General features: G+C 44.7%; 1 protein-coding gene across 1 annotated transcript; it reads right to left on the bottom strand.

Annotated features, from left to right (window-relative positions):
* Window positions 1-5,678: 5,678 nt before the first annotated feature.
* On the bottom strand, window positions 5,679-10,214 carry LOC309556534 (uncharacterized protein; the record flags this gene model as incomplete). The annotated part of the gene is made up of 3 exons (XM_082258981.1): window positions 10,096-10,214; window positions 9,907-10,008; window positions 5,679-6,564 (listed from the first exon to the last, which is right to left on the bottom strand). The coding sequence occupies exons 1-3, from the start codon at window positions 10,158-10,160 to the stop codon at window positions 5,679-5,681; spliced, it is 1,053 nt and encodes a 350-aa protein (XP_082115107.1). The 5' UTR covers window positions 10,161-10,214.
* Window positions 10,215-15,302: the final 5,088 nt, after the last annotated feature.

The following is a 15,302-nucleotide window of genomic DNA, read 5'->3' as shown; positions in this document are numbered from 1 at the left end:
AAATCCCTGAAGTAGCGCGATTTCAAAGCTGCACCAGTGTGAACGGGGGGCTTAACAGATTTTGCTGCATGTCTAAAGTGTCACAATGTAAAAGCAGTTAAATCTGCTTCACAGAAATGCCACAATTGCTCTTGATGTCAAGTTTAATCAAGCTTAGTTTGTATTTATTGACTTTCTTATAAAAGGATCAGTACCATTTACACAATATTGTTAAAAGTATTGGGACACCTGCCTTTACACGCACATGAACTTAATGGCATCCCAGTCTTAGTTAGTAGGGTTCAATATTCAGTTGGCCCACCCTTTGCAACTATAACAGCTTAAACTCTTCTAAGAAGGCTGTCCACAAGGTTTAGGAGTGTGTCTATGGGGATGTTTGACCATTCTTCCAGAAGCAAATTTGTGAGGTCAGACACTGATGTTGGACTAGAAGGCCTGGATGCAGTCTGCTCTCTAATTCACCTCCAAGGTGTTCTATCGGTGTAAGGTAAGGACTTGTGCAGGCAAGTCAAGTTCCTCCACCCCAAGCTCCCTTATCCATGTCTTTATGGACCTTTTTTGTGCACTGATCCAAATCATTTGGTGGAGGGGATTATGGTGTGGGGTTGTTTATCAGGGATTGGGCTTGGCCCCTTAGTTGCAGTGAAAGGAACTCTTAGGGCATCAGCATACCAAGACATTTTGGACAATGTCATGCTCCCAACTTTGTGGGAATTGTTTGAGGATGGCCCCTTCCTGTTCCAACATGACTGCGCACCAGTGCACAAACTGGTGACCGCAAGAATGAGGGTCCCGAGGAGGCGATCAAGCCAGCTTTGGTGAAACATGCTAAGGAGGAGGTGGTTCCTGACTGGGGACACTGTGGATGTAGCTTTATACTTGATAACGGCTTTCATTCATTAATACTTTTCTGAAATAAACGGAAAGATTTTCTGAGTTTAGCACTTGGGACATCTGCAGCCAGTGAGAATCTTAGGTCTAGAGTGGTGCTGTGGATTTGGTATTCTTCAATAATGCAAGTTTATGTTATATTTATCAATGTTCATATCTTTGCTTTCCTAATAGACTTGCTTTCATATAAGCGGAAGCACGTGTTAAGGAGAAATGGTCCCTGGGTGGGGCACTGTGGATGTACTACCTGTATTCTTTATAGTTGATTTAAAGTGTCTGAGGAGGGCTCCTTAGAGCAGTATTTCTCAACTCTGGTCCTCAGGGCACACTAACAAGCCAGGTTTGCAAGAAAACTGAAATACATCACAGGTGATATCATTTGCTGCTCAGTGATTGCAGTATTCCAGTCTGCATCTCCCCAAGGTAATACCTAAAATCTGGCCTGTTAGTGTGCCCTGAGGACCGGAGTTGAGAAACACTGCCTTAGAGTGTGGCTTTCATTAATTTATATGTCTCAATAAGTGCTCATTTACCAGCTGGCAGGCATATCCACAGCAGTTGCTAGTTTCCATTGCTGGGAACACGCCTTCAAGATGCCATTGCTGCTACATCAGGGAGATCCTGGATGCTTGCCTGTTCGGGATATCTGTTCCACCTTTGGCCACCCTCTTGGGAAGTACTTCATAAATAGTTGACCATTATTGACATTATATCCTTCTCATACCTAGCACAGAGATCCCTATGTGTATACTTTCCTGCATTCGCACATGGGGCACCTGCTAATGCATGCTATAATGTCTCTGACATCTGACTGATGGGGCCTGACATTGTCTTAATTGGGACGTATCCAGCACAAATATTTTTTTTTTATTGTAACACTGCTAGTAACTAATATCTCTGTACCCTCTCCTGAGAAAGCAGGTTATATGCCCTGTGAAACGCGTAGAGATACACTTCTGTGGTAACGGAGGACAGCATATATCTAGCAGAATTAATTTGCTTCATATTGGATAATGTGTTTTTTCAATATCAGAATAGATTGTTATTTGAGTATCAAAGAGGAATGGTTTATGCATGATAGTTCTCAGTATTATGAACTAATACCAAGGAAAAAACCCCGTCCTGCATCAATACCTACCTTCCCTGTGGCCCATGTTTTTAAACATTGTTGCTTTGCTGTTGCTTGACTGCTGCAGGTATTTCAAATTTCTTTTTGCTCTTCCCACTGCGTGCTGTATTTATTTTTGTTGGCTTGTATAATATTGTAGGACATACATTTGGTGGTGGGAAGAACCATAGCATGCGGTTGAAATATGGGGAGCAGGTAATTGGCATATTTGGAAGTGTCAAAAAGCTGTAGCAGTTGAGGAGCAGCAAAGTGGCAGCATTTGAAGACATGAAAAGGTATTTATCAATACTCCACTTTTACAGGATGGGCCTAGTTTACAAGTGACCCTGTGGTCACTATTAAGGAGTTAGTCTTCCTTCTGCAATATTTTTAAATGTAAAAGAAAGTTAATAAAAACTCAACATAAAAACCCTATCATAATGCTCAGTGTAATTGGTAAAAGGTTATAAGAAAAAAAAAAAAAAAGAAAAAAATTATATATAAGCATTTGGTTTTGAATGGGCTCCCTGTCCCTTGAAAAATAGGCAGCAATCAACCTTCCAAAATCTCTAAACTCTAACATAAAAACCCCATCTGAGCAGATTTCTCTTCTGTTTTACATATTTTCTGAACAGAAATCTTCTTCAGCATCAGTCATGTAGGGAGCCGCTATAGGCAGAACTAGGGAGAATGGACAAATGCCCTTTTTGCTAAAATGTAAGAAATTTTAATTTAATACAGGAGTTTACAAAATTGTTTTATTACAATATGTATGTTTTAAAGTTGCTGTTATTTTTTGACATTCTGTAAGCAACATGGCAAATTAAAGCAGATAAGGCTCCGTTCACATGTGGGCGTTTTTGGGCGTTTTTGGAGCGTTTTTCTGCTCACTAATCAGCTCTCAAAACGCCCAACAAGACAAATCCCATTCATTGCAATGACCCCTGTTCACATCTGAGCGTTTTGACGCCCTAAGGAAAACGCCAAACGCTCAAAAAAGTACTTGAGCTTCTTTTTGGGCAGATCACAGGCGTTTTGTCCCATAGACATCAATGTAAAGTGTTATTTGGCGTTTCACAGGCGTTTTACAAGTGTTTTACAAACGTTTTGTTGCTCCTGATCAGCTCAAACAGCACAAATCTCCACCCAGCTCTCCACCCAGCTCTCCACCCAGCTCTCCACCCCCTTGGCACGCCTCTGTGAGCACATTGTCCAGGAAACATGGAAGAAACTAATTTCTTATTAGAAGCTGAATCTTTCATTGCTATTATCCGGACTTTTCCTTGTCTGTATGATACCAAAAACATCCATTATAAGAACAGGAATAAGAGGCAGAGGGCATGGGAGGAAATAGCTACTAAAGTTATTTCAGGGTGGTCGACATTGAGCAAGAAGCAGCAGCATGAGAAAGGTAAAGTGTTGTGTTCTGCATGTCTTGCCTTGTGTCTGATTTCATGTCTGCATTTACAACAGCATGTATGTGGGGGGAGATATGTGTTGCATTGCATATCAGTGTCCACCAGTGCCACATATCAGTGCCACAAGTCAGTGTCCAAGAATGCCACAAATCAGTGCCGCAAATCAGTGTCCACCAGTGCCACAAATCAGTGCCGCAAATCAGTGTCCACCAGTGCCACATATCAGTGCCACAAATCCGTGTCCAAGAATGCCACAAATCAGTGCCGCAAATTAGTGTCCACCAGTGCCACAAATCAGTGCCACAAGTCAGTGTCCACCAATGCCACATATAAGTGCCACAAATCAGTGTCCAACAATGCCACATATCATTGCCACGTATCAGTGCCACAAATCAGTGTCCAAGAATGCCACAAATCAGTGCCGCAAATTAGTGTCCACCAGTGCCACATATCAGTGCCACAAATCCGTGTCCAAGAATGCCACAAATCAGTGCCGCAAATTAGTGTCCACCAGTGCCACATATCAGTGCCACAAATCCGTGTCCAAGAATGCCACAAATCAGTGCCGCAAATTAGTGTCCACCAGTGCCACAAGTCAGTGCCACAAATCCGTGTCCAAGAATGCCACAAATCAGTGCCGCAAATTAGTGTCCACCAGTGCCACAAATCAGTGCCACAAGTCAGTGTCCACCAATGCCACATATAAGTGCCACAAATCAGTGTCCAACAATGCCACATATCAGTGCCACGTATCAGTGCCACAAATCAGTGTCCAAGAATGCCACAAATCAGTGCCACGTATTATTGCCACGAATAAGTGTTCACCAGTGCCACGTATCAGTGCCACGTATTAGTGCCACGAATAAGTTTCCACCAGTGCCACGTATCAGTGCCACGTATTAGTGCCACGAATAAGTTTCCACCAGTGCCACGTATCAGTGCCACGTATCAGTGCCACTTATTAGTGCCACAAATAAGTTTCCACCAGTGCCACGTATCAGTGCCACGTATTAGTGCCACGAATAAGTTTCCACCAGTGCCACGTATCAGTGCCACGTATTAATGCCACGAATAAGTGTCCACCAGTGCCACGTATCAGTGCCACGTATCAGTGCCACGAATAAGTTTCCACCAGTGCCACGTATCAGTGCCACGTATCAGTGCCACGTATCAGTGCCACGAATAAGTGTCCACCAGTGCCACGTATCAGTGCCACGTATCAGTGCCACGAATAAGTTTCCACCAGTGCCACGTATCAGTGCCACGTATCAGTGCCACTTATTAGTGCCACAAATAAGTTTCCACCAGTGCCACGTATCAGTGCCACGTATCAGTGCCACTTATTAGTGCCACAAATAAGTTTCCACCAGTGCCACGTATCAGTGCCACGTATTAGTGCCACGAATAAGTTTCCACCAGTGCCACGTATCAGTGCCACGTATTAATGCCACGAATAAGTTTCCACCAGTGCCACGTATCAGTGCCACGTATTAGTGCCACGAATAAGTTTCCACCAGTGCCACGTATCAGTGCCACGTATCAGTGCCACGTATTAGTGCCACGAATAAGTTTCCACCAGTGCCACGTATCGGTGCCACGTATCAGTGCCACGAATAAGTGTCCACCAGTGCCACGTATCAGTGCCACGTATTAGTGCCACGAATAAGTGTCCACCAGTGCCACGTATCAGTGCCACGTATTAGTGCCACGAATAAGTGTCCACCAGTGCCACGTATCAGTGCCACGTATCAGTGCCACGAATAAGTGTCCACCAGTGCCACGTATTAATGCCACTAATAAGTGTCCACTAGTGCCACGTATCAGTGCCACAAATCATTGTCCACCAGTGCCACATATCAGTGCCACACATGAGTGCCACAAATAAGTGTCCACCAGTGCCACGTATCAGTGCCACAAATCATTGCCACGTATCAGTGTCCACCAGTGCCACGTATCAGTGCCACCTTTACTTGGGGCGACTTGAGAAGTCGCCCGAAAAGTCAGAGTAGTGTGAATGGAGTAGAGGGTTGTTTTTTTTTTAATAATGCTCTCGCTCTGGCTATACTTTTTTTTCTTACCTTGTAGTTTAATTGCACAAACAAAATCCCTGGTCACATGACACCACAAATAAGCACTTTGTATCATACCATGAATGCACACCAATACAGAATGTTAGATTGCAATAATACCTTTATTTGAAATGATACCTTTAAATTTATTTAATGCACATCAATACAGAGATTGTCACTTATCAATTGTCATTAGCAATTTTCAATGGCTTCCATTTGCCATGGAACCTGTCCTGTGTTCATGAAGAAGTTGTTGAAGGTATCTCGAACATATGCACCAGTTGTGTTCCCACGACTCCCGCTCCATTGTGCCCTCTGCATTGTGTGCATTAAAGCATCTTCGAAGCACACACCATCCCGCTTCCTTACAAAATTATGTAAGATGCACGCTGCCTTGGCTGCGCATATTGCGTTTTCCATGTTGAGATTTATGACGCTGTGTAAAAATCGCCATTTGTTTGATAGCAGGCCAAAAGCACACTCAACCACTCTCCTTGCTCTGGTTAGCCTATAGTTGAACACCCTCTTCTCCACATTGAGGTTTCGGCTTGAGTATGGCCTTAGAAGGTGTTCATGAAGCGCAAACGCTTCATCCCCAACAAACACATAGGGGACAGGTGGACCATTGGTTCCCGGTAGTGGATTGTTATCAGGTAGGTCTAGGTTATTGTTACGTAGCATCTGGCCAAAAGTAGAATGCGCAAAGATGCTGGAGTCCGAACTACTCCCGTAAGAGCCAATATCAATGTAGCGGAAGCAATAATTGGCATCCACGACCGCCAATAGAACAAAAGAGAAATATTTTTTATAATTAAAATATTTTGTACCACTGTTAACTGGTTTAATTACTCGTATATGCTTGCCATCTATAGCTCCTACACAGTTTGGGAAATTGCATCTTTCCCAAAAGACTTTAGAAATAGAGAGCCACTCGTCCTCCTTAGGTTGGGCCATCTCCACATCATGTAAGACATCCCAGATTTTGTCACAAGTGTCCCGTATAATGTAGCTAGCTGTAGATTTCCCAATCATAAATGCAAAGTGTAAACTTGCCAGGGATTGACCAGTTGCTAAGTACCTGTGGAAAAGAAAAAAAAAAACATAATTATTTTCTTTTTTTAACAGTTTTTCAACTTAAACGTAAATGGAAAAGCTTGAAGGACGCTTATGCCCGTTATAAGCGCCAGTTAAGGGAGTTCCGGAGTGGGCAGGCAGCTGAGGAACCGCCACAATATATTCATGCAAAAGACCTTGACTTTCTGTGGCCTTCACTACAAATGAATAAGTAGGTCATGTTACTTTGAAAGTTACATATAAAGTATGCATGCAGACATTCTAGAGCATGTTTTTTTTTTCCACAGTACCCAGAGTTCCTGGAGCAACACAGCTCCTGAAGAAGAGGACGACAACGAAGTGGAGGAGAGTCAAGAAATACAAATTGAAGAACAACGAGAAATGCAATTTATGGACATGGCAGTACCGGACATGTCATTAAATGAATTAGCATCTCCCTCCCTTCAAATGCCAGTTCCAGATAATACAGAACCCCAAGTAGAAGAAAGACCTTTGACAGAGGTATCAAGAAGCCCTGAAATGCTTCCCCCCCCTGCTGCGACACTACGGCGAGCAACCACAAGGCCACCAAAACGAAGAAATGATAGATTTAACCAAATAGCGGGCATGATGTCGCAATTTGTACAAAGAAGGCAGGAAAACCCTACAATTATGTTTCTAAGAAGTCTGGAGCCATTTGTTGACAAGGTCCCTGAATCAAGGCAGATAGCAATGCGGAAGGCAATGCTGGACTGCATTTCCTCCTTCATCCCCTCTGATGACCCACCCTGCCCATCTTCAGCACCTTCCCAAATTACCTCTGCACCTTCCCAAATTACCTCTGCACCTTCCCAAATTACCTGTCCTCCACGTACTTACCACCATGCACCATCCTCATTCGCACCACCACCACCGCCAATACGACCACCTCCCTACTCCGGTTTTCCCCATTACCCAAACCCCTCTTCTGCTCCATCCCCATACTTTACACAGGGAGCAATGTTTGACAATTTATGCCCAAGCTCCCCTACATTTCATAATTTGTAATTTTTTTGGTATACAGTTTTCGGTTGCAACATTCATGTTTGCTCAGGACACTCTCCTGTGTTCAAGAGTTGTTATTATTTAGCATAGAGTTCTATGCAATTCAGCAGATTAAAAAAATTAAAAAAAAATGTACCACAAGTACAAATGTTGTGTTGGTGTCTCTATTTTATTCATACGGGGTATAGCATGGCTTATTCATAGGGGTAGAGCATGGATGCTCAACTTGTGGCCCTCCATCTGTTGTGGGACTAAAAATCACATAATATCTGCGCATTTGGGAGTCTCATGCTTGTAACTGTCAGCAGCTTGCAATGGTTAATGGGACTTTTAGTTCTGCAAAAGCTGCAGGGCCACAGGATCAGCAATACCTGGGGTAGAGGACAAGGGGGAGGAGGTTGGAGGTCTTTGGAGTGTGGGAGTAAACCCACGCAGGCACAGGGAGAACATACAAACTCCAGGCAGGTAGTGTCGTGGTTGGGATTCCAACCAGTGACACTCTTGCGGGTGCACATGGTGGGTGGAAAGGGAGGTGTTTGTACGTGGCACTGGTGGACACTTATTCGTGGCACTGATTCGTGGCACTGGTGGACACTTATTCGTGGCACTGATTCGTGGCACTGATACGTGGCACTGGTGGACACTTATTCGTGGCACTAATACGTGGCAATGATACGTGGCACTGATACGTGGCACTGGTGGACACTTATTCGTGGCACTAATACGTGGCAATGATACGTGGCACTTATACGTGGCACTGGTGGACACTTATTCGTGGCACTTATACGTGGCACTGGTGGACACTTATTCGTGGCACTAATTCGTGGCACTGATTCGTGGCACTGATACGTGGCACTGGTGGACACTTATTCGTGGCACTAATACGTGGCAATGATACGTGGCACTTATACGTGGCACTGGTGGACACTTATTCGTGGCACTTATACGTGGCACTGGTGGACACTTATTCGTGGCACTAATTCGTGGCAATGATACGTGGCACTTATACGTGGCACTGGTGGACACTTATTCGTGGCACTTATACGTGGCACTGGTGGACACTTATTCGTGGCACTAATTCGTGGCACTGATTCGTGGCACTGATACGTGGCACTGGTGGACACTTATTCGTGGCACTAATACGTGGCAATGATACGTGGCACTTATACGTGGCACTGGTGGACACTTATTCGTGGCACTTATACGTGGCACTGGTGGACACTTATTCGTGGCACTAATTCGTGGCACTGATTCGTGGCACTGATACGTGGCACTGGTGGACACTTATTCGTGGCACTAATACGTGGCAATGATTCGTGGCACTTATACGTGGCACTGGTGGACACTTATTCGTGGCACTAATAGGTTGCAATGATACGTGGCACTTATACGTGGCACTGGTGGACACTTATTCGTGGCACTAATACGTGGCAATGATACGTGGCACTGATACGTGGCACTGGTGGACACTTATTCGTGGCACTAATAGGTGGCAATGATACGTGGCACTTATACGTGGCACTGGTGGACACTTATTCGTGGCACTAATACGTGGCAATGATACGTGGCACTGATACGTGGCACTGGTGGACACTTATTCGTGGCACTAATAGGTGGCAATGATACGTGGCACTTATACGTGGCACTGGTGGACACTTATTCGTGGCACTAATAGGTTGCAATGATACGTGGCACTTATACGTGGCACTGGTGGACACTTATTCGTGGCACTAATACGTGGCAATGATACGTGGCACTGATACGTGGCACTGGTGGACACTTATTCATGGCACTAATACGTGGCAATGATACGTGGCACTTATACGTGGCACTGGTGGACACTTATTCGTGGCACTAATACGTGGCAATGATACGTGGCACTGATACGTGGCACTGGTGGACACTTATTCGTGGCACTTATACGTGGCACTGGTGGACACTTATTCATGGCACTAATACGTGGCAATGATACGTGGCACTTATACGTGGCACTGGTGGACACTTATTCGTGGCACTAATACGTGGCAATGATACGTGGCACTGATACGTGGCACTGGTGGACACTTATTCGTGGCACTTATACGTGGCACTGGTGGACACTTATTCGTGGCACTAATTCGTGGCACTGATTCGTGGCACTGATACGTGGCACTGGTGGACACTTATTCGTGGCACTAATACGTGGCAATGATACGTGGCACTTATACGTGGCACTGGTGGACACTTATTCGTGGCACTGATACGTGGCACTGATTGTAAGTGGAGTAGGGTGAGGGAGATGGGGTTTGAGAGATGGGGGATGGGGACGTGGGTTGTTGCTTACCGCAGTGTAATGATCAGCCTTTCCACAGGTGGAATACAGTCACGAAAATCAGTGTCTTGTCGCTGAAGATGTGCAGAGAGTAACTCCAGCAACTCATCAAAACTGTACAATATAATATTGATTGTTAGTGGGCAAATAATATATCATTCATAGTACAAGCTTATTGAGGATATTAGGAGATGTACCCACCTTTTTACTGACATCCGTGTGTATTGAAAAAATTTGTCCTCGTGCACACGAAGGTCATCATACATTGCCCAGAACTGGCCACGCTGTCGCCGATTAGCAATCACAGGATGGACCCAGTATTGTCGATTACTCTCTTCCTTCTCTTCCTCCAGCATCAGAAGTGCAAGTGATGCACAAAACAGAAATCCTCTTTCATTGTCGTCCATTTTAAGCAGCAGAGAACTCACACAGACAAAAAAGAAAAAAACAAAATGAAGAAGAGGAGGTCCCTGGGAGGTCCAATGCAGGGGAGGAGGTCCCTGGGAGGTTCCTTTGCAAATTTTGTAAACAAAACACAATGCTTTTCATTGGCCAAGTCACTACACAAAAACGCCTATAAAAAACGCCTATAAAAACGCCTGTAAAACGCTTGTAAACGCTTGCAAAAACGCCTGAAAAAACGCCTGAAAAACGCCAAAACAAGGCTGGAAAAACGATAAACAAACGCCTGAAAAACGCCAACGCCCACATGTGAACCCAGCCTAATAGCTTCTAAAAAGTCAGTAATGAAACCTTTTTTTTTTTTTTTTTTTTTTACAAAATTGCGATCTTGTAACCTGACAGCACACAGTGCTACAACGAGAGTCTCTTTCCTGATGCCACCCTGGAAAACGATGATAGCAGTTTCTTTAAGCTGAAAAAAAAAAAAAACCACAAGATGGAAAGTTAAAAACACACACTCCCCACACATTCTTTGTGATAGATTGTCTAGCAGGAGAGAAAGTTGAGTGATCGGCGCTCTATTCGAAATTCTTTGCCAGGAGCCTGAAGAGAAAAAGCCCATTGGGTCCTGTTATTGTAACTATTTCTTTGTCAGATATGGACAAGAAAGGAAAAAAGGAAACAGAAAGAAAAAGCCGGAAGGAACAGCAGCTTCTAGTATCAAAATAAGGGGAAAAAAAAGCACAAAGAGGAATTATTTAACAAACAAGGGAATTTCACAACAAATATTCAGTAAATAGGTTACCAATAAACATTTTATCTCTGGAAGGTTACTTATAAATGATATACCAGACAAAAACCTTAATATATCAGTTTAGCTAGAAAATATAAGTAAAATTAAAACCCGAGTTATCTTTTTTTTTATTTTTTAAATAGCAAACTAAACTGATTGATGTCAATTTATAATATATATGAAAAGAGCTGCATAAATTGTCAGTGCTATATAAAAACCTGTAGTAAATAAAATAAATATAATATTACAGTACCTATTTTGATGTAAATAGTTGTGATGCTAAAGTAAAACCTACCCCTACTAGCTGCTGTATAAAATATCTAAGCAATATCTTGGAAACACCACTCAAAAATATGCAGCACTCCCCCAGTAACAAAAGGGATTGTACAGTATATTCTAAAAAAGCATAAATATTTAAAAATATATTAGTGCGTACATTTCATTCATATAATTTATATTCTTAAATCCACTAGTTGTATACATAATGACCCATTAAAGGGTATAACTCTGACAATGAACTTCTTTTTTTTTTTCTCAGAGAGTTTTTTGCATAACACCTAGAGGGAGAACAATCTGTATTTGCTTAAGCACAACATATTAAGGGACTGGGTTCTATTCCTGTTGACCCTTTTTTCCCTCTTTTTTTTAAATAAATAGGGATTTGCTTGCATTGGAGTCTTTAAGCATCAATGCGGAAGGCACATTTTGAAAGCACCACTCTGTAAGACCATGGTGCTTCTTTATTAATGGGTCCCAAAGTGTACCAATGATTCAGACTTTCATGTACAGAAATACAAAGGTGCCCTCTAGTAAGCACCCTCCTAAAAAGCTGGTGGTAGATTCTTTAGATGGTGCTACATACTGTATGTGTCTGTTTTTTTAATTTTATTTAATCTCTAAAATAATTGAAATTGTGATGGTTTTCCAATATATTTTAATCAGTCAATATGTGCTGTTAAATTAACAAATACACTGCATTACTATGCACCTTAGATGCTATCAAAAAAGATCCAACCAATCCAGCTGCATGCTTATCAATACCCTAAAAAAAAATCAGTTGAACATCTTTGAAAAATGCCTACAAATAGATTTCTGCAGACCTAATAAGAACATTGAAACAGACAGGCCGCTGAGACCAATGTGTGAACACCAAAATAAACATCATCTCTAAATGGTTCAGATATATCCTCTTAGTACCTCTTTTCTCATCCTGTAGTATGTGTTCCTAAGTGGGTGCTTCTGGTGGACCCACAGCATACATTTGCTTCTTATGGTACTATAATCGTAATAGTTTGGCATGCAAGCAATTTAACAGAAATCCTGGTAAATGGGCTTTCCTGACAGTCTCCATGGCAGCCTACGTGTGGGTCCACTCCAAGGGTATAGGACCCCCCTCCCATAAATTTCAGCTCACAGGTACAGCCAGTGTTCCTTTTTTGTCCTCCTCCAAGGACCTACATATTGGATTTCATTCATAGCCGGCTTACCTCAGAAGTTTTGGTGGTATCTGTGTGTCCAGGTCCCAGCCACGGGCGGGTGAGTGACACTTAAATCCCCTGGCTCTCTGCGGTTGACTGAAAGATTCGGCCGGCGTGCCTCTGACAGGGTCTGAAGATGGTCTGTGCAGTTTCTTCATGGCAGCGGTATACGTTTATCTATGTCCTTCTGTTGTGTCTCTTTTATCTTCCCTGTTGCTAGTGGTATAGGGGCCCAATGGCAGCTGGAACGCTCCCTGCATTCCAGACGCCTTCCTCTTCCTCATCTGCTGTCCTGGCCTGCCGGACGCATCTGCAGCTTGCGGACGGAGCCGCATCCCAGTCTCGCACATGTGCAGTTTGATGCAATCGAGACTGAGGCTTGGTTCGCGCATTCACAGTCACAATCGCAGCCGCCTCACCGCTGACGTCATGCCAGCAGGGAATTTAAAGAGCTGTCAAGCCCCAGTGCTCTTGGGGAGTACTGTGGGCATTGCGACAGCTTCCCTGTGCCTCCTGCTTCCTTCATACAGGTATGTGCAGGGGGATTTGCATGATGTTGGATGGCTGTGGGACAAGCAGGGGGGGGGGGGGAGGAGGGGGGATTGCATTCTGTTTTTTATGTGTATTTCCCTCTGATCCTGATATTTGCTACCTCTCCTTACCAGTCTGGTTTTTGGCATGAAGTATGGACCCTGCATCACCGCCCTCCTTTGGCCAGCCCTCTCAATGGGTGCTGGCATATTCAGGGGGGGCGAGGGGAGGGTTAGCTGGTTCCTGGTTCATGGCTAAACCCAGTGTCTTTCCCAAATTTTCTCTTTTTCCATCAGCTCTTCCAGATCTGGAACACTTCAGGATAGGGACCCTGTCAGACCACGCAGAGGTTCGTCCTCCAGATCCAGACGCCATGAGTCTCTGTCAGGGAGCAGGCTTCAGAGGAGAAGCTCTAATTCCTCCTCCAGACACCATACACACCGCCATGCTTTGCTCGCGCAGCCGGCGAAAGGGAGTCAGAGGACCTGAGGTTGTAATCCCTGGTGGAACGGGTAGTACAGCAGTCCCTGAAAGTGTGGGGTACTACTCCTGCACATGGTCTCACTACAACCAGCTCTCCAGTTGAAGCTCCTAAAGATCAGGGCCCCTCTCAGCCGAGCGTTGCTTCCGGGAGATCATCGGAGAGTGAATCCAAAGAGTAAGGGGCGGTAGGAGGCTTTGACTTTTCCCTAGTCTCACCTCTAATCAGGGTCATTAAAGCGGTAGTATAGTGCTTTTTGACACTTTTACCTACAGGTAAGCCTATAATAAGGCTTACCTGTAGGTACAAATAATATCTCTTAAACCGGCACGGTTTAGGAGATATTTACAGTGCATGCAGCCGCTCGCGCGAGTGGCGCATGCGCTCTGAAGGTCCGGGGGGACCTTCAATTAAGTTGCCGGGAGCTTGCCGGAAAAATCACTCCCGCGCGCATGCGCGGGAGTGACGTCATCGCGGCTCCGGCAAATCATCGCGCCGGAGCCGTCTCTTCCGGCCAATCAGTGCGCCGGAGCCGCCGAACCCGGAAGAGACGACGAGGGATCATGGCAGCGCCTGCAGCGATGTCCGGGGGTCCGTGTCGGGGCTTCATTTTAAGGTAAGTTACACATAATGGGCTAGTATGCGATGCATACTAGCTCATTATGCCCTTGTCTTGCAGGTTTTTTTTTTTATTTATTTTTTTTATAGGGTTTACAACCGCTTTAAGGAAGCCCTAAAATGGGAAGATTCCATGTCTTCTCAAAAGAAGCAACGGAAGTTCTTTAAGCACTTGGGTAAGGAGCGTCTTAACTTCCCTTTCTTTACAGAGTTAAAGGATGTCATCACCGAGGAGTAGAGTAAAGGGGACAGCAAATGTTCCTTATCCTCCAAACTGGTGAAGCTCTACCCATTTAGGTCAGAAGACATAGTTCACCTGGAATCAGCTACTCTTGTGGATGCCGCAGTTACAAGACTGGCTAAACATGTTACACTACCCTTGGATGACGCGGTCTCCTTTAAGGACCCCTTGGACAGGAAGATAGACCTGGATCTGAAAAGAATCTATGTTACGGCTGTTGCAGCCTGTAAACCAGTTATGGCGCTAGCAGCCATGTCCAAGGCCATGGAAGCCTGGGTATCTGACATTGAGGCTAAACTGCGGGGTATCTCAGATGAGGCAGTTGAAAACTCTCCTATTCAAAAGCTCAAATTAGCATCAGTCTTTTTGGGAGAAGCCTCCATTGACGTCCTTCATCTCCTGTGCAGGTCGATGCTGTCATCGGTTACCGCAAAGCGGGCCTTATGGCTGCGCCCCATGGCCCGCTGATCAAGCCTCGTCTCTCTTCGGGAACAAGTTGGACAGCGCCATAGCATGAGCCACCGGGGGGAAATCCTGTTTCCTTGCTCAAGATAGGTGCCTGTTTGGCCAGAAAAAGCCTCAACCCAGGAGGCAATACTCAGAGAGGTCAAGGGATGCTTGTTCCTACAAGCCCGGTCGGGACTTTCGGAGGAATTTGAGAGGAGGTCAAGCGTCCTCCCGAACATCATCCAGAAATCCAGCCCCTTCTGGGCAGGAAGCCATGAAGTCTTTTTGAGATTGGGCCAGTTCAGACATGCCAGGTGGGGGCACATCTACTCCACTTTCGGCGTGTCTGGGCGGCCTCAATCTTGGACTTCTGGACTGTCAAAACGGTGTCCACAGGTCACAGGTGGTCTTTCCTGG

This window comes from Pelophylax lessonae (assembly GCF_965119305.1).
Source record: "Pelophylax lessonae genome assembly, chromosome: 5".
Classification (NCBI taxonomy): domain Eukaryota; kingdom Metazoa; phylum Chordata; class Amphibia; order Anura; family Ranidae; genus Pelophylax; species Pelophylax lessonae.
The sequence above is the reverse complement of the archived record's forward strand: the minus strand, read 5'-3'. Positions and strand labels throughout refer to the sequence as shown.